Source organism: Pleurodeles waltl, chromosome 10 (assembly GCF_031143425.1).
Source record: "Pleurodeles waltl isolate 20211129_DDA chromosome 10, aPleWal1.hap1.20221129, whole genome shotgun sequence".
NCBI classification, from domain to species: domain Eukaryota; kingdom Metazoa; phylum Chordata; class Amphibia; order Caudata; family Salamandridae; genus Pleurodeles; species Pleurodeles waltl.
The window spans coordinates 968,525,427-968,545,733 of record NC_090449.1 but is presented as its reverse complement, the minus strand read 5'-3'; the positions used below and the strand labels follow the sequence as shown (position 1 = coordinate 968,545,733).

General features: G+C 46.2%; 1 protein-coding gene across 1 annotated transcript in view; it reads left to right on the top strand.

The window, feature by feature from the left end:
* Positions 1–20,307, top strand: part of AGMO (alkylglycerol monooxygenase) — a 679,770-nt gene that overhangs the window by 311,724 nt on the left and 347,739 nt on the right. Inside the window, exon 6 of the mRNA XM_069211800.1 lies at positions 8,235–8,330. Coding sequence (XP_069067901.1) covers positions 8,235–8,330 — 96 coding nt within the window. The remainder of the gene's footprint in view (positions 1–8,234; positions 8,331–20,307) is intronic.

Genomic DNA, 20,307 nt, shown 5'->3' with positions numbered 1-20,307 from the left:
GGGGCTCACCATGATAAGACCAGGTTGCAGGGTCCATTAACGAATGTTGACCTGACATTAGGTCTGTTTGACCTATGTAGGGATAAACATCGCTAAGATGGCTAGGGTGGCTGGCTATTGTTAAATAGTCTTGGTTCAGTTCTGGCAATAAAAATTTATTAACAGTTGCCGGGTGAGCCAACTACATTTGTTGTGAAAGAGCCAGAGATGAAGGTAAAGAGTGAATAGGTTTTACTAATGAGATAGACTTGTCTGCATGGCTGCCAACTCAATCTTCGCATAGAGGCACTGTAGCGGAGCCATTTAAATGTACTTATGCTGCAGTAGATGACGTAGTTGCAGCTGCGGAGGCTAATGTCTCAGGGTCTGAGAAGCCATGTGGGCTTGGTGGGCACCCGTTGGCCTTAAGACTATATGATGTATGTTGGGCTAGGCCGAAGGCGGCTACTTGACTAATAATGGTGGGTTCGAGAGGAGATGGCAAGACTGCGATGCTTGAGTTTGCTGCATAGTCAAAACTGGATCCTTGAGAAAAAGGAACTTAGCGTCAATTTTAGAATGATGCTTAGTGGCTGTGAGAATCTCTTGCACAGTCCTAGATTCTGTTTGATTGGTCTTGATCTGTGTTTCCACCCGACTTTCCGCTGCTGAAGCGCTGCCCTGCAAATGCATTTCTGGGACAGTAATGTTTGCTAGGTATTTCAATCCCTTTTGCCCCAGCTGGTCTCTTTTACTGGTGAGAAATTGGGGCAGGAGCCCTGGTTTTGCCAGAACGCATATTTAGCTGGGTTGTCCTTCTACTAGTTAGGGACAGGGGTCCTAGGTGCTCCTATATCTGTTCCAAAGGTGCTGCTTATTACTTAATTGCTCTGTTATTGTGTTTAAGTGCTCTGCCATGTGGAGCAACAGATGTCCCTCCGAAGGCCAAGCCTCTGGTAATGAAATCGCTGATGTAGCTGAGTTGCAAAAAGACAGGCAACAATGCTGCAGTCGGAGGATGAATACAAGACCAGATGGGGTGTGGTGATCAAGGGCAATCCTGGAATAGTCCTGTAACAGCTCCAGCGGGTCGAGAGGGAATGAGGTGACTGCAAACGGATCTCATCGGGGTTCCACAAACCGCACCTCGACCTAGCTGGGTCACTTCTGTAAAAGACCCCTACCCCCAGGGTGCACTCAATATCAGATGACTACAGCTGCTTTGCTTGTAGAGCACCCTTCATGGGCACAATCTCCTGTGCTCCTGCGCTGCTGGACTGTAATGCTGCCGGAGACTGATGAAAGCTGGAAGCAACAGCGCACACCTCAGGAACCTATGACTGCTTTGCTTCCTTACTCCCTTACTTCTTCACAGGCGAAGGGAGGTTGAAGGAGGCTGGAGGCAAGGGGCTGAGAGCAGAAAGCTGATGACTGCCCTTCTCCCAGCCTGCATTATTGTCACTGCTTTATCCCTCTTTGCTGGCAGATAGGTAGGTAATTAGGTGGGCCAGCGGAGGGACAGAAAATCGATGGCTGATAGATGGCTAACAGTTTAGCTAACAGTTTGCAGGCAGATACAGCTAGGGCCCAGGCCCAAGTGCCCTTACTCAGGGGCTGGCATAATGGTGCACTTGTGTATGGTGTTTTGGGACGCAAGAGGCAGAGCTGGCAAGGCCTCAAACAGGCTGTTAGGCCAGCTCAGGCGGCAGTCACACAGCACAGTTTCCGCTCCATCCTGCCTGTCTGGAAACCAGCTGCGACTGCCAAGGAGAAGCACGGGAGAGGCCTGGGTGCCAAGGAGCAAGGGAACGGGATGCTAGGCTGGGGGAGAGCTTCACCTCAGTCCTTGTCTCAGCATCCCCACGCAATCCTGACTCAGTCCCTCAGTCTGCTTCTCCGCTCCTCTGCGCCTTGCTCCGCTGCAGCAGTTCAGCACCTCTTCCACGTCCTCCCACAGAGATATTGCGCTGTCTCATCTCGTCGCGTTGCGTCACATCGCCAATCTCCAATAACCACCAGTTTAGAGATGGATTTATTCACACATATTTTGCAGCTCTTAATGTAAGAGCTGGACCAAGAGGCACCCAGTCTTTATTTTGTATCAGGCCAATGCAGGGATACTGTAAAATAAAACCCTCAAAAATGAATGTCCCTGTCAGGCCATCTCTCTTTCTCAAAGCACTCTCCAGATGCTCTGAAAGGTCTAGGCATTTCGAACCCACAACATTAAGGTGTTCTAATCCATCTTCATTAATACCGTAGTGTTATTCTTATGCCATGGCTCATAAGATTAGCCACAGCAGGCCGGACCTCAGCACTTGTCACTTCTGCTGGTTCTAGCTTCAGGGAGCCGCTTCTCTGACCCTCGTCCATATCCAACATAGTTCTCCTTTGCACCCCTGTGACGGTCGCTTCTCTCAGTCTCCGCAATGACGATTCTGCCTCGCTGCTCCTGCCTACATCCTTGCTGCTCCTACGTCGCTCCTGCCACCCAGGAGCTTGGCAAGCTTTAAAGCTTCTTGACATTGAGAGCTTTGTAAATATTATAGAGAGTGTCAAGTCATTGGACCATTTTTCATTACTGTTCAGTATGATTTCCAATTGTTATCGTTGGTTACTTGTTTCCACAGGAGAATACGATTTTCCTTGTGAGTTTATCTGTTTCTTCCCTCATAACTTTGAAGAGGTCAATGAATTAACACTCATCCTACTTAAAGCCACTTCCCATGTTAAAACAGCATGAGAATGGTGCTCCATTCCACCTGTTTTGCCTTGCACTTCTTAAAACCACATTTTAACTAGAAAATAGGGCTGTTTGTACATAGCGTTTTACCCAAAGTACACAGTCTTTTTTTCCTAAAAAATCCCAGCTCATAATAGCCGTTACTTTTTTATTTGAAGTCTCCAATTTAATGGTGGAACCTGACCAGTGTTGCTATGGTTTAATCACTGGCTGCTTCTGTGGTATCTGACTCCATTCCTTTGATTTCCAACTCCATACAGTAATGTTGTCACCAACAGCATAATTCCAGCTCTTGGTCACTGATAAGCACAGTCATCCAGCCATCAACATATTCATTATTTTTTGAATTGTGGGCTAAGATCAGTGGCTTAAAGGCTAGTAGCCTCCACTGCACAACACCAGCTGATCTCCAGTCTACTCTCCAGCACGACTGTGAGGTGTCCTGCTGTAGGCATGAAGAACAAGCCCCCACCACTGTATGCAGGGAGTGGAACCAAGCCCACCTCACCGGTAAAAGCTACGCTCTTACCCCACCCCCAGTGCCTTGAATAGTTGTGCAACACAAGCACTGATTGATTGATTGATTGATAAATTGAACGACCTTCCTTATCCATCTATCCATCTGCAAAGTGACTCAACTGAGAATCATCATGACAAGAGTTGATAGATTTTATGTATAGAAATGTGGGATTCACTAAACAGACCCAGACATGCAAGCTCATTTGGGGAGAATTCAGAGAGGGTTTATTTAAAATGCCACTCCTCGCCGAAGATCTACCATTGTCCATCATCTAGAGCACATTGCTATTCATTCATTGTGGTCCAACCAATAAAATGTGGTTTGATCTCTTACTGCTGTATCACTTTAAAATCATTCAAGATGCCAGGACATGGGTCCATCAGAATACATATCCTAATTTATTGCAATATAATGGATCTCATTTTATTTTCTCTGGAATCATTTATTGTAGGATTTTGTTGCCTTATTCAGGACCCTATTTTTGCTGTTCTTGGAACTCTATGCATTGTTACCCCGCTAAACAAGAGTGAAGTGTTTGTGCTCCCTCTTTAAACATGATTACATTGGCTTGTCCCTGATTGACATATTTAGCTTGCCTATAAGTCCCTACTGTATAGTGTAGAAAATTCACCCAGGGCCTGGAAACTTAGGGCCTGATTTAGATCTTGGCGGATGAGAATATTCAGTCACAGACGTGACGGATATCTCATCTTCCATATTATGATCCCATTATATCCTATGGAGATCGTAATATGGTGGACAGAATATCTAAGTCAGGCCCGTAGTGCCACCTGTGGACCTCAGCACCTATTGTGGTCAAGTAAAACATAGCTTCACGCCTCCTATGTGTAGCCTGTCTGCAGCCCCAAAAAACCTGCTATTTGGACAGAGGTGTTCGCGAGGTTCACCTGAAATTCTGCCTCTTTAAGATCATACATAACTGGTACTGGACCCCACTACTGCTACCGGCTACATAGAGCAGGTCTCCACCCACACGCAACCTGCTGGCACTGCTCAGAGGCTCAGTGTGATTTACTCCATATCTTGGTCGGCTGCCCATCGGTACGCCCTCTATGGGAGGCTGTCAGCCTCACCCTTTCCACCTCAGTTCCACTCCCAGAACGAACACCTCCCTCTCTTATCATCTTACACAACATGGCCACCCTCCCGCTATTGTCGTGCCCCATTCAGAGACTGTTGCATACCACACTCGCCACAGCAAAGATATGTATCCTTCATCATTGGCGCTCGACGGACGCCCCCACACCGGGAGAATGGATAACGGCGATGACCCGGATAGCTGCATGCGAGAAGATCATTTACAGCCTCCAAGACCAGGCGGCCATGTTCCAAAGAGTATGGGCCCCGTTCCTTACCGATCCTTTGCAGCCACAAACACTATAAACACCGCAAACATTGCTCTGTAAATATTAATCCCACAACTGTGATTCCTTATCGTCTGCCTCACGACAGCACCACCCACGGCTCAGAACCCACTTTTGCCCACCCCACCTCCCCCTCTCCCTTCCACTTGTACTATTATCATGACCCAACCATGCATATATCCTACCGTCTTTATTCATTGTACATTTCCCTACAGCTGTTCCCTGCCCCCCTGCACACTATGACTCGCACCCCCTCCACCCACCCTCCCTCCTAACTCTTCATTTCTTCCACTACCCCCATTTTCCCCCACCCCCACTTGCCTCCCTCCACTCACCCCAACCCATAACACATCTCACATAAGGTACTCCATCCTCAGTAGACACCCTCATGTTCTTGGGCGACCATCTCTCTTTCTCTTTTTCTGCCTTTCCTCTTTCTCTCTCTCCCTCCCTTCCCTTTCTTCTCCCCCACCTCTCTGCTTCCTTCCCTCTCCCCTCCCTTCTCCCCTCCCGCTCCCTCTCCCCTCTCTTAACCCCTCACTCTCTCTTCTCTCTCCTCGCCTCTCCCCATTCTCTCCCCTCCCTTTCTCTCTTTCTCCTTACTAAACCATGACCTCTCACCTCTGGCCTCTCACGCATATATCCCTCTACTTCCCTTCCCACCTCCCCCCCCATACTCTCCTTCAGAACTCACCCACTATCTGCTCACAGCCTATTGTATAACCGTATAAATACCTAAGTGACACGTTCTATATTGTACACCCCTTTGTTCCGTTCGCACAGCCCTACCTACACTAAGACGGCCGACTTGTTAGCAACTACGTTCTACAATGTTCGTGGAGCGACCAGCATGTTCTCCCAACCGGCCCCGGCCTTACTCCACCCCCCGACCATTGTTTCCGCGATTTTCCTCAGAATTAATGCCTCCGAGACCACGACAGATGGTGTATTATCTAGACTATAGCCAACACCAATTGAGTTATTCTTCTAATGCATAGATACTAGATAAAGTATATGTATAAATATACACCTTTTCCTTTTCTGTATACAATTTTGAATAAGCGTGCAAAGGATGACTCGTGCTTATCCCCCTTCCTGTATTGTTCTTTCTATTGTGGATAGTAAAATAATTACAACACAAAAAAAAAACCTGCTATTAAGGCCGTAAAAGTAACGTTTTTGACAGGCAGGAAACCCTCTTTTTAATATTAATAAGAAACACCTAAATACACCTTGTTGCCCACAATATAGTGGGTCTGAGATTTAGCCAACATATTTAGTGACTTATACACACCTTCAAATCCCTCAACTTGACTCATGCATGCAGTATTCTCACCAGTGTGATTCCACAAGTCAGCTTGAACTTCCATTTTGTGTTCTCCTAGTACTGTTCCAAGCCTGTTATGCTTTTTTTTCCTTTTACGTCATATTACATTCAGCCTTGACCAAGCCCTTGAGCTAAAAAAGTATGCGTTTTGGATCAGTTGCTTGGATGAGTTACTTGAATGAGTTTCTTGTGTAAAGCTGAACGATAGGTAAAAGAACTTATGTACAATAACATTGGGATAACAATGCACATGATTGTTTAAATGTTGTGATCTCATCTATGAGTCATTTATGTTCTAGAAATTATTTAATGTATTTTATTGAGTATTTGGTACGAAACACATCCGGCTCCTAATTTATTCCTACAAGAACCTGTATATCTTGAGACTATTCACTACCACATTGGTGGCTCCACCGCTATGGCGGAGGAGCGTTCCCCCCGCCAGCAGCAACCACTGCAAATCCTTTCTGAAGGAAACGATAAGAAACTCTGTTTATTATCCTTTCCTTGTGAAAGGGGTGGGGCATTGGGGTGACGAGCAGAGGGGAGTGCACTGTGCACTCCCCTCAGAGCGCATGTGTGTTTGGCCGGCTGTCTCGGGCTGGCCAAGCACACATGCGCACAGGGCTCAGGCAAGCCCAACAACACAGAGCCTCCTAGTCTGCGCTCCCAGCCAATTCTGATGCTGCTTTGAGCATCATCAGGATTGGCCGCAGGGCAGGCTGGGAGCATGTGCCTGCGTGCAGCAGAGGAGAGGCGCTGGAGCGGAGGTAAGTTTTTTATTTTTTTTAATGTAATTAATCTCCCCCCCCTTCCCTCCCCTGGCGCGCCACCTTGCCCCCAGTAATTCCTGCAAGCCGTGACTGCACTACCACACTAATACATTCCAACTTACTGGGCAGTAACCTGTGATTCCTAGTCCTTAAGTCGCAGTCCTCTTAATTTTTTACATACGAAAATTGAGTGATGCAAGCTATTATTCCACCTAAGGTGTCCAACACGCTACTAGTGTAAGCACACAGTGGACATAGTTGTTGCTATTTGTATTAATTGTATATGGTTGTTACCTTAATGTTCCCATTCTTTTCCTTTTTATTAGTTTTGGGGGTAATTCACAAAGGCTTGTAAGAGTATGTAATAGACTACTATAGAAGAACTAGTTCATGTGTTCTAAATGGACTTGTGAACGTGTCTCATTTTATGCATGTAAACTAGACCTACACATGCAAATAGGTTTAGGAATCGAACACCTAGGGGCTGATTCACAAAGGGGAAGGAGTACTACTGAGTAGTCTCCTACGCATTCTTACATGCTTTGGTAAATTGGCCCCAAAATGTCCAACCCCCATTTAGTAGAAGTGCAGACAGGAACAGTCCATTCACTTATAGTAATTGCATGTGAGTGTAATATGAAAAATCATATTTATTCCTATTTTAGATATTTTGGGCCTGATTCACAAAGACATGTAAGAGTAAGTAAATTAGTACTTAGCACTGGACAACTGTTTTACCTATCCTTGGATGACTTTTTGAATTAGTCCCAGAGGGTTTACATTAACATAACACATAAAGTGCAAGTTCACCCAGAAGGATATCTTGGCGCTGAATAACATGTTTATTGTATTGGTTATTGCTATAAATGAAGCGTTCATAGCTACAAGTAAGTTTTTTAAAATAAATATGTAGCCATTACTGAACACGAGATAATGAAGTATTTCGTGATACAAAGAAAGAGCAATGTGCCACAGGGGGTTTTCTGTTATTTTTCTGATATTTGCGGTTAATTGTCAGAAAAAGCCAACTTGATCAGGCCAAAAATAAAAGATGTGGGGATAAGAAACTGTAAGCAGGTATTTTAAAGATAATGTTTTTCAATAATTACAAAGGCATCCATTGAAAAGAAAGTTGTGACTTGTTTTCTTAAAGCGCAGATGGCGTTCAAAAGTCAATTTATCTCTGGTCTAATACACTATTAATTGTTCCAAACCTTTAGTGTATTTTAGGCATATAATAAGCATTTGTCGAAATAGACCAAACCATGTGTGTGTTGGAAAGCAGTGTTTATACTTGGTTGAGATTCAGTTTTAGAACGGAAAGCATGCGTATTTATCTCTATTCTGAGTCCAATTCTTTTATTTGGATTTTACTATGAAATTCTGTTATTCTGTCATTAGTCACTGCTTCCTGAAGCCTTTCTTTCGTGGTTAAGTGCTTGCAGTGATTACAGGAAAAAAATAAAGAAATAAAGAAAATGTAAATGTTAATGTTTTCTTTTCACAGGTTTTCTATTGGCCGATGGCACTGTTTATCCCTCCATCTGTGTTTGCTGTTCATATTCAGTTCAACCTTCTTTACCAGTTCTGGATACACACAGAGGTAAATCCAGTTCTATGTCATATCTTAAGAAAATAGCCCAGGGCACTGTCCTGGAAATGTATACTGTAGATTTATTGTGTAAGAAAAACTCCTTTTCGGACCTTTTTAAAACGGGCCATCTGGTCTTTGTATACTTTGAATATATAGTGCTTCCTTTATAAGACGCAATGAGGGCCAGTTGGTCCCAATTAGATTACAAAAATCAAATAGCAAACTTGCTTCTAGTTCTGTATCTCGCAGAATTGCGGGCTTTAATGGCAAACACATATTGATATTGATTTTATTTACATAGTAACATGCAGTGAGAATACCACCAGAAAGGTTTTTTAGATGTTAATAACTCATATTTGCCCACGGTTACAATTGAATAAGGCCTGCATACAATAGGTAGGACTTTTGTTTAAACAATAATTAAACAACAGTCTGTAGAAAATAGGCAAATATCTTTGTCTCATGTAGTTTTTTTTTCCTTATGACTGTCTGTTTATGTGCCTTACTGACGCTCTTTCTCTGTCTCTCTGTGTGTACGTGATTTCACACTTGCATGTGAAGACGTTTAATAAAAAAAAAAAACATAGAACAGATATTGCCAGGGTACCCACAGTTACCAATCACCAGGGAAGCTCAAATCATGAAGAAAGTGAATCAGCCAAACAGGATGGGTCGATTTGACACGCTTCTCACTTCATGAACCAATAAACTGAGCTGCCCAATAGCCACTTAAATATATCAACAGATGATTTCCACTGCTTCGGACTCCCTGCCCAGAGCTGTAAACAAGAAACTAGGTCGAAGGAAAAATCACAAGACTTCATCCAAGGAGATGTTTACCTTCTTTCCAACCGTGTGCACTCCTAGTATCTAGATATGCTGCGCATGATGGAGGGCGCTTTATATTGCAAGACATTTTTTCCTGTTGAAATCAGTACTGCCATTACACCGAAGTGGTAGAGAGAAAACAGTGTACTCAGCACAGAGAGGACACATCACACCATTGATTCCATGGGACCTTTGGCAGTTGAGAATGGAATGTACCTAGACCTGCAGAAGGCAAATGACTGCTTTAGGTTTTGGTTTCTTTACAAGTGCGAGGACCTAGCCTGTTTTGAGAGCTTCTAGGAAGATGCCTTTTGTGAGGAAGCCATTAACATAGGCGAACTGGTGTCAGAAATTGGGCTGTTGGTTGGGGAAGGTGTGAGCTGTTCTCACTCAACAGCCACAGTCCCGCAATAGGGTGAACCACAAAAGTCTCTTAGATCTCTGGTAGCTAGGTAATAAAGCAGTCAGGCTTAACTTATAGGCAAACTGTAAAGTGTTTATGCAGCATACAAACAGTGATACATTGAAAACCCAACACAAGACAAATCACACACCAATTTAGAAAAATAGAGTGAATTAACAACAAAATTGACACCAAAAGACAAACATTCAATTACTAGAACCGGAGCAAATGCAATTTTAAAGATTTAGGTCAAAATAGTTATTAAGACCACAAAGCACCAGCTGTGGTTATATGGTCGTGCTGGGCGGGGACAGATTCACAAGTTCAGGCTGATCATGATGGAGCGTGGGCTTGGTACAGGGACCTGGTTAGGCCTGCTGAGAATTGTACCTTATGTCATTGATGAGGGGTGATGCATTGGTGCAGCAGCGGTTCCGAGGAGTGATGCGACATACTGCGTCAAGTTGTGTCATGTTGCGTTGGTTCCAGTGAGGAGCTACAAAGAACACAATGCACGGTCTGCATCAAGTTGCATCATGCTGCATTGGTTCTGATGAGGAGCTACAAGGGTTGCAATGCAAGTTTCATCACCTCTGTTGGTTCTGATGAGGAGCTGCAAGGGCTGCATAGGGTTCCATTGTGCTGCATTTTATCTTCCAAGCGTACAGGACTGGAGAGACACCTATGGATATTTGGGACTCACCGCAGTTAGAGTCCTGGTAAAGGGTTCAAGATGGTTGGAGCCTTTTCTGTCCCTGATGCTCTAATCAGGAGGCCAGCCAACTAGCCCTTGGAGTTACTTTGGTGGTCCTGGGTTCAAGGTGCAGGGCCAGTCCTTCTTACTTAGGCAGCAGAGCAGCAGGGCATCAGGGTAGTGGAACAGCATGGCAGCAGAACAGTCCTTGCAGCAGAACAGTCCTTCTGAGTCTTCCACACGTCCAGATGTGATCTAGAGAGTGAGTCTGAGAGTCTAATAATGATACCCGATGCCCACTTTGAAGTGGGAGAAGCTTCCTGGAGTTTCCACCTGCAGAGATGTCAGAATTTCCTACCTTCTTACCCCTGTCCCAGTCTGTCTAGGATACACAATAGGCTTGCGTGAAATTCTTTTTCAGTGAGCTGAGCCATTGCCTTTGAAGTGAAAGTGTGATAGGTGGCAGGTCCGCCCCCTATCAAATCAGAGATGGCTCATCCTGCAAACACCTAGACCTTCTATTGTGATGCTGTCTAGGAGGAATAAACAAAAGCCAACTGCCACTCACTCCTAGTCATGTGATCCAGAAACAGGCTGCAGGGACCAAAGTGGTAGGGCACAAAAATCCCTACTTTCTAAAAGTGGCATTATTAAAATTGTGACTTAAAATCTGACTTTACCATTAAAGAAAATTTTAATTTTCAGTTCCTCAAAAAACTAAAGTTGACTTACCTGCTTCCAATCACAAGTTAGTACTTATTACATGTAATAAGGTAACCCAATGTTATCCTGTGGGCGAGGTAGGCCTCACAGTAATGAAAATGAATTTCTGTTTTTTTTTACTGCAAAGAAATATAAAATGTAAAAGTACATTTTCAACTTTTTAATAAAAATGAAGTTTTATGCTTAGCAAATGGTTATTTTTTGCCAAGTTGATTTGGCAGTTTAAAACTGCTGGCAGGCTGCCGGGGCGGGCCTGAGACTTGTTTTAAAGGACTATTTAAGTGGGTGACACAAAAAGTTCTGCAGCCCCCCCCAGTAGCATTTAATTTACTGGCCCTGGGTATATGGCATACCACCATACTATGACTTATAAGCAAATTAAATATGTCAATCCAGTGTAAGTCAGTTTTACCATGTTTTAGGGAGTGAGCACAAGCACTTTATAACTGGTTAGCAGTGGTAAAGTACACAGAGTCCTAAGGCCAACAGAAACAATGTTAGAATAATAGAAGGGTAAAGGCACAAAGTTTGTGGAAGACCACCCTAATGCTCAAAGATCTAACAGTAGGGATGAGAGAGCTTCCTTGGCGAGAGCTTTAATGAAGGACTAAGTTAAAGGAAATGTTGAGTATGTCGGTGAGATTTTTGAGAGACAGGGCTTTGAAGAATTACTATTTTCATGTTGCCCAAGTGTCGGAAACAGCATGTTCTGCTTGGCTGAGGTGAGGCTCTAGCCAGGCAGCACCCACCACGCCCATCAGGGGTAGGTAATTACTCTCACTGTATAACCTGCGCTCACCCTTGAGTAGCTTGGCACAGAGCAGTCAGGCTTATCACAGGGGCAATCTGTAATGTATTGGCACAGCACTAGTGCACAATAAATACACTGACCATTAAAAAAGAGACTTCACACTAGGTGTATGTAAATACAGTTTGTATTCAACACACACATTAATTAACACAATATGAACAGCAGGTAAATCTGGGCAAAAATTACATTTAGAAATATCACCAGCAGTACTAGGCCCAACTGTGTTAAAACAATATAAGCAGTGTGTACACTCAAGAGGAAAAATTATACTTTGTCTCCCAAAACCTTCATGCGGTGCCAGCACACTGTCAGCACGAGACCCACCCTAGGGATTCCACCAGTTCAGTGTCACAGGATTCTAGGGTGCACCCCGGTTCACAACGATAACAGCAATGATTACATATAGTGAACAGCAGCACTTTTAGATAGTTCTGCAGCCTAGGTCAAACAAGTAACACCCAATGTCAACCGTGATAGTCCTCAGACCAAGAAACAACATGTATGCCACACTGCTGTGTGGAGAAGTTAATCGCAGACGGTCACTCCCACTCACTCGCTCTTCACCGTTACGTGGTGCCACAGATATCAGGCAGGCTAATATAACACACACTCGCTCCAAGCACCCTAATGTGGTGCACTGATATCCAGCAGGCTAGTGGTCACTGCACTCACAGACCCACCCCCTTGGGTCCAAATCTTCCTCCACCCTCCAACCAGTTCCTACTACCCCACCCCCTCACAAGCTGGAGATGATAGCGCCCTTCCCCCGGATAATGGGCCACTCTTGGCCGGATTTATACTTATTCAGGATCCCGGAGCTAAAGTGGGGGGAAACAAAGAGATAACTGCTGATTAGGCAATAGTCAACAAATGGAGATCTGGCCAATCACGGGGAGGGTCACTCAGGGACACACACACACTGTTCACAGCAGCGCCCAGCACAGCCAGGTACTCCAATATACAGATAGTTATCAAACCCTCGTCTCTGTGGTAGGAGGCAGAACGTCTGGGGCGCAATGACTTGAGTCACCCCAGACAGTCCTGGTTGCACACAAAGAGAGACCCAATTCATACCTCACTGGAATGAGACACAACATATGGTGCATGATGACTTGAGTTGCACCAGACAATTTCTGCCACACAGGAAAAGTTACTAATGCCACACCTTACTGGAATGAGGTACAAAGGTGGTCATTATGAACATGGTGGTAAACACTGGCCCTCTAGCGGTGGTCCAGACCGCCAAACATTGAAGCCCATGAGAAAGAAGTAGCTGTCCATCTACACACTGCCATCTTTGAAGTCCTGACAAGGACGGAGGAGGCCGCCCACAGTCTGGCGGAAAGGACCTTCCCATCCACTAAATAATGAAACACCAGCAGGGCCTCTCCATTCTTCCTGGCCCAGCGCCTCGGGTGCTCCCACCGCTTCCTGCAGTGGGTGCTCTACCAGTTGTAGACCCCCAGGGTCCACACCTCCTTGGCAATGGCTTGCCACAGGCCTTTCTTTTGATGGGCGCCGACACGCATGAGACACACAGACCAAAGAAACAGACATCCGTATTTGTGTACAGAATACAAATCCTTGTCGTTCCATATGGAATGGTCATTGTTGACAAGCATTTTTTCAACTCACAGGCAGGACATGCCAGACAAGCTATGGCTGGGCAGTCACACATCGAACCCACATGCATACAGGCATCCACCACAATCACACAGATCGAAGGATGACAAATGCCAACTCACTTGCTCATCTGGTCTCCCATACAACTTCGCATAGAAGGGTAGGACCCCGTCCACCTGCTTCTCCAGCTCCTCTGCGGTGAAAGTCGAGCCCATTCCCCTGTAACACACGCCATCTCAGGACCAGAGTCAGGGGACAGCAGCATACTACCCTTCATGTGAATCAGGAATCAAGTGGAAAGGGTTTGCCAAAATGGCGTCACTACCGCGGCAGGGTGCTCCATCACCGCTGGCGGCGATCATGATTGGCCCAGGATTCCCCTTGACAACCATGTAATCCAGTGATCAGGTGCACAACAGTGAACACCGCCTTCCGCCATGATGACTAACGCCAGTGGAATGAAGTCACTTCCACTCTATCATACCTGGATGGCAGGAGGCTGCCATTTTGCTACCACCACGTCTCCATAGCCTGGCCAGGGGCCTCATCCAGGGCCCCAATCGCTCTCCCCTTCATCGCTTCCTGACATCATTCTATAATCCTCACATGTACCCATCTTTGAAAGTGTGCCCACACTGTGATGCCATTATGACAGAGTTAACTCAGAACACATTTGCCTGATAGAGAACCTCATTCTTTCCGTTTGTGTGCGGTACCTACGTGTCGCATTTTGAAAAATACAGTGACATACTTGTAGGAAAGTACCATCTTGCCTGGCATGTTACCCCTATTTTTTACTTATGTGTCAGTTTGTTTTTGCCTGTCTCACTGGGATACTGCTAGCCAGGACCCCAGTGCTCATAGTTGTGGCCTGAATGTGTTCTCTGTGTGGTGCCTAACTGGGTCACTGAGGCTCTGCTAATCAGAACCTCAGTGCTTATGCTCTCTCTGCCTTTAAAATTGTCACTACAGGCTAGTGACCATTTGTACCAATTCTAATTGGGACACTGGAACACCCTTATAATTCCCTAGTAAATGGTACCTAGGTACCCAGGGTATTGGGCTTCCAGGAGATCCCTATGGGCTGCAACATTTCTTTTGCCACCCATAGGAAGCTCAAACAATTCTTACACATGACTGCCACTGCAGCCTGAGTGAAATAACGTCCACGTTATTTCACAGCCATTTTACACTGCACTTTAGTATCTTATAAGTCACCTATATGTCTAACCCTCACTTGGTGAAGGTTAGGTGCAAAGCTACTAAGTGTGAGGACACCCTGGCACTAGCCAAGGTGCCCCCACATAGTTCAGGGCATTTACCCAGGCTTTGTGAGTACGGGGACACCATTACACGTGTGCACTACATAAAGGTCAATACCTATATGTAGCTTCACAATGGTAACTCTGAATATGGCCATGTAACATGTCTAAGATCATGGAATTGTCCCACCCCATGCCAACTCTGGTATTGGGGTCCCAATCCCATGCATCCCCGGGGCTCCAGCATGGACCCCGGGTACTGCCAAACCAGCTCTCTGGGGTTTTCACTGCAGCTACCGCTGCTGCCAACCCCCAGACCGGCTTCTGCCCTCCTGGGGTCTGGGCAGCCCAGTCCCAGGAAGGCAGAACAAAGGATTTCCTCTGAGAGAGGGTGTTACACCCTCACCCTTTGGAAATAGGGCCTTAGAGGAGTAGCCTCTCCTGGCCTCTGGAAATGCTTTGAAGGGCACAGATGGTGCCCTCCTTGCATAAACCAGTCTACACCGGTTCAGGGATCCTACAGCCCCTGCTCTGGCGCGAAACTGGACAAAGGAAAGGGGAGTGACCACTCCCCTGTCCATCACCACCCCAGGGGTGGTGCCCAGAGCTCCTCCAGTGTGTCCCAGACCTCTGCCATCTTGAATGCAGAGGTATCAGGGCACAATGGAGGCCTCTGTCTGGCCCGTGCCAGCAAGTTACGTCAGAGACCCCTCCTGATAGGTGCTTACCTGACTACGTGGCCAATTCCCCTCTGAGGGCTATTTAGGGTCTCTCCTGTGGGCTTCTCTTCAGATAACGAATGCAAGAGCTCACCAGAGTTCCTCTGCATCTCCCTCTTCGACTTGATATAGTGCTATATGATACAAGTGGTATAGTAGGCGCTTTGCATGTCTCCTAGTTCAGCCTAAGCTGCTCTGAAATAGCTAACTCTATCAGTACTAATCTACTAATGAAGGATAACTGGACCTGGCACAAGGTGTAAGTACCATCAGGTACCCACTATAAGCCAGGCCAGCCTCCTACAATCATGGGATGCAAGTGTATGTTGACACTCAGAATGTGTTCTTTCCACCCCCGTAGGTACAGACCCATGTGGCGAGGGAGGGCCCCATCTGTATACAGACCCCTGGAAGATCTGGAAACTATGGAGGAACGTCACATCATTATCACCTACAGACTCATTAGAGCTACAAACCATGACTTCTGTGCATTAATGGATGCTGTCCTGAGACCGGCAAATCGAAATCAGCATGCCATTCTTACAACTGTGCAAGAGCTATCTGTGCTCCATTTTTTGGCTACGGGCTCATTTCAGGTGACAGCGGCATGGATGCAGGGGTTTCACAGCCAATGTTCAGCCACATCCTGTCCAAATTCCTGAATGCCTATGTTCAACACTTGCAAACATATGTCCAGTTTCCCCAAAGGGCTGAACTCCCCGCCATCAAATCTGGATTCAATACCTTGGCTAATATTCCCCATGTGATAGGTGCCATTGATGAAACCCACATAGCTCTCATACCCCCAAGAGTCAATGAACAGGTTTATAGTGTTGCGTAGGCTCTCATTATTCTAATGAGACTACTGGATTTCGAGTGGCAGAATCGCCTGCTGTGCAGGAGAATGAGTCTGACCCACTACAGGTGACACCAGTCACTCCAATCCAGGTTCTGCTCCGGCTAACTAGCAGTGCCTCACCTCTACCCTAGGGCAAGGGTGATTGGGCAGCCGAGCGCATGACATAACTGGTTTCTCAGGGAAGCCGTGGTCACTCAGGTCTCATCCGTTTCTCTCAGTTACATTAGTCTCACATGCACAATGACAAACAGAGTGGGTATATTTTTCAATAATGCTTTAATAAAGCGACTGCATCTTAGATAGCAAAGCGTGGCCTGCAATAACCAGGACGATACATCATGACAAAATTAAGATTGTGACAAGGAGAGCAAAACATGAAAATAATGCTACCATATTGTCACTAGAGTCAACAGACTAATTCCTACCTAAGCTATGATAGAGCACAGCATGTTAAGCTCTAATTCTGCCCTTCAGGTTACCCTGGGAAGACATCATCCCCCATACCTGAGCAAAGTCCTGAAGTCTGTAAAGACAGCTGTAGTGAAGCATTCAGCAATCAGCATACAGTCGTGTTCTCTGGCTGGAATCTCCCTCTAACTTGTAAGGGACGGGGAAGTGTTTTTATAATAAAACACCTGATGTTCTGCGAAAATGTCCCTACGTAAGGATGTGTATTTTCTATGAATGTCAGAGACTAAACCTATACCACGTTCACCGACAACGTATCTTGCTGCAGCGTTGGAAGAAGCACAGAGTGAGAAAGAATGTCTTGTTTGAGAACAGAGTAATGGCCTAGGCAAAAACAGTTTGATAGAGAGAAATAAAACAAGACCGTAAAAGTTGCTATTATAGAAATTATAAAGCAAAGCCGAATAAAATATATATAGGTAAAAGTGCACAGCGGTAGGCCTAGTATGTTAAATAATGTGCATGAAGCTATAACTAAAATGGCTACACAACAATAGGAATCTTAAGAACTATCACTCCATGAATGTTCAATTGGTGTGTACTGCTGATCAGTACATATCACATGTCGATGCCAGGTTCCCTGGCTTAGTCCATGATTCATTTGTCCTGAGAAACATAAGTGTGCCACACATGATGGAACAACTACAAGGGGGAAGAGGTTGGCTCATAGGTGAGTGTGTATGACACTGGATCAGTACATAGCTGACAGCCAGGCTGTATGCAAATAAAGGCAGTTCGTTAAAGTCCCCTTTCACCCACTTTTGCAGGTGATTCTGGCTACCCCAACTTGCTATGGCTCCTGCCACCAGTGAGGATTCCATGGACAGATGCAGAGAGGAATTATAATGAGGCCCATGGACGTACTAGGAGGGTGATTGAGTGCACTATAGGTCTCCTGAAGGCTAGATTTTGTTGCCTCTATCTCTCTGGGGGTATATGAGGGTAATGTCGCTGACAAGGTGTGTAAGATAGTGGTGGCCTGCTCCATGCTGAACAACTTGGCTGTGAGGAAAGCTATCCCACTTCTGGAAGAGGAGGGTGCTGTCCAACCAGCCCTGTAACCTCAGAGAGGGGATGAGCCTAATGGTGATAAGGAAGAGGGGGAAGATCTCAACTCCAGGACCCAGCTAATCTGCCTATACTTCCAGTGACTCTAAGGTACTGTTCAATGATGCTGATGTTTTCACTGCATACTTACAGTATGACTCATGTAATAAGTACTGTGGTGTCTTTTGTCAGCGACAATGCTAAATGATGACCGAAGTGGCATGTGCCAGGGAACTGAATATTAGGTACAGTGTGACATACTTCAGACCCTACAGTCCGTTGGATCCCCTCCTGCAATAAAGGTGTGATTATGATATTAACTGGCTAATGCATACACAATCACAATTCATATCTCATATTGACGAGGGACATACGATTTGTGTGCATAGGTGTATTTATTAAATAGCAAAATATACATAAGTGTTGGGACTGTGAAAGGGAGTGGGCACATGGTGCAAATACATACTCAGGTACATATGCCCGGCTGTTGGTCAATAAGGTAGCTCAGTGGCACACAAGGGAGACAGTTCAGGGTAGAGTCACTTCATGGTGCTGGGCTTGGTCTTGGCTGGTGTTTCAGTGGCATAGCTGGGTCTGACGTCACGTTTGCAAAGCTGCAGCTGGGCTGCAGTGTTAGGGGTGCTGGTTTCCTGTGTGTCCTCTGGCAGTGCCACCAGTTCAGTAGCTTCTGCAGATGTAGATGGCAGGGTCCTGGCTAGTGGTCGGGGCTTGCAGGTGGTGGGGAGGACTCAGGCTGGCTGCTTTGCTGGTGCTGCACCCCTGCAATGGAGGCCATGGTGGCATTGAGCTGTTTCCATTGCTCCATAGCCTCCTGGTGGTGTGCTATCTGCAGCCTCTGATTTTGCTCCAGGATGGCCAGGATCTGGCCCATCCTGACCTGGGTATGGTGTTATGCTCCCAGGACCTCAGATATCACCTCCTGATCTGCAGCATCCATCCTTTGGCCACCCCCTGGGACACTGATGCCCTCACACTGGCCCTAGCCCCCTTTGCCTTTGTCCCCTGCACACGTCTGGCAGTCCCACTTGCAGATGGCCCTTCATCATCCTGCCTGTTGATGGGTGGAGACTCTGGCCTCTGTAAATGTGGGCCGCCAGTCCGTGGCCGGTGTGGGGTCGTTTGGCCAGAGCTGATGATGGTGCTTGGGTGGTAGGGGAGTCAGTGGTTTTCTGGGTGGGGCTTCTGGAGGATGACCGTCCAGGACTGTGTGATGGGCGTGGGAGTTCCTCTATTTCCAGACATCCCTTTGCATTCTCCTAAGTAGGACCTCTGTCTTCAGGTGGAGGGCTGGCACATGTTGACGTCTCCGTCCAGGTGGCATGGGTGGTGGAATAGACAGGTTGGTGTCAGGGACTTTATCGGCATTTGCTGCACTGCTTTGCACTATTTGATGGTTATATTCCCCTGTTGTGGAATGCAAGTTCCCTTTGTGTACATTTAGTTGCATTTTTACATGGAGGTGGAGGTGCATTGTGGGTGCTGTAGTGACACTGGGATTCAATGCAGGGGTAGGTGACTGTGCACAGGGGGCTGGATGAAGATTTGTTTGTGGGATTGTGGGCATGCAGGGAACTTGGATGTGGGTATGTGGATTGGGTAGGGGATGGAGTCCTGGTGGTAGTGAGAGGGATGGGGTGATACATGTATTATAGGTGGGAGCTATGCGTGTCGTGGCCCTTTGATCCAAGGGCCATACACCTTGAATGTGGGCAGTACTTTGAAGGCTCCGCACCAAGCAAATCTGGTCTACAGGCACAATGCTTAGTTCCACGCCTGCACCGCTGCTACTAGGTAATGTCCAGCAGAGGGTGTAGGCACCTAGGAGGTCATCGCTATCCAGATGACAGGTAGAAGGTGTAGATCCCTTGAGGGAGGTCTTTGAAGTTCCTGAGATCTCCACAGAAGAACAAGGGGCAAGTCAACAAGCACTTGGAGAGCACACTTCAGAGGGCCACACAGCAGCAACCAGTTTGCCCAGGCCAACCACGATGCAGGAAGGGTGTGCGGACCCTTCCTAGGGCAGTAATTACACCTTGTGCACAACAGATTCTTCAGGCAGTGTACACTACGTTCCTGCAAGTGTATTTCTACTTTGCTTAAATGAAGCACCAGTAGTTATACTGTAGTGTGGCTTTGAAGTTGGGGGAGCTCGGAGGTCTCCCCTTTGAACCACAGCTGTCTCTTCCAAATGTTAATCCTGTCTGCCATGGGGCTGTGGAATGCAGATCTTAATGGGGCACTGATCTGCCTCCAAGAGGCCAAGTTTCAGAACCTCTCTCTCCAAGATATTCAGCCAGGCCCTCAAATGGGAGAGAAATTTGTTCCAGTTGTGTGCCTGTTTTATAGCTGTTGCTGGAGAATGCACAGATGTGCTCCTCCATGCCCCAGTGTGGACTCAAGTCAAATTAAAAGACACACAGAGTGTTTTAGGGCAGAGAAATGTCCTCTTTCTAGAAGTGGCATTTTCCATGATTATTGACAAAACCACTATTACCATAGAAAGGGGTTTGTCATGACACATCCCATGA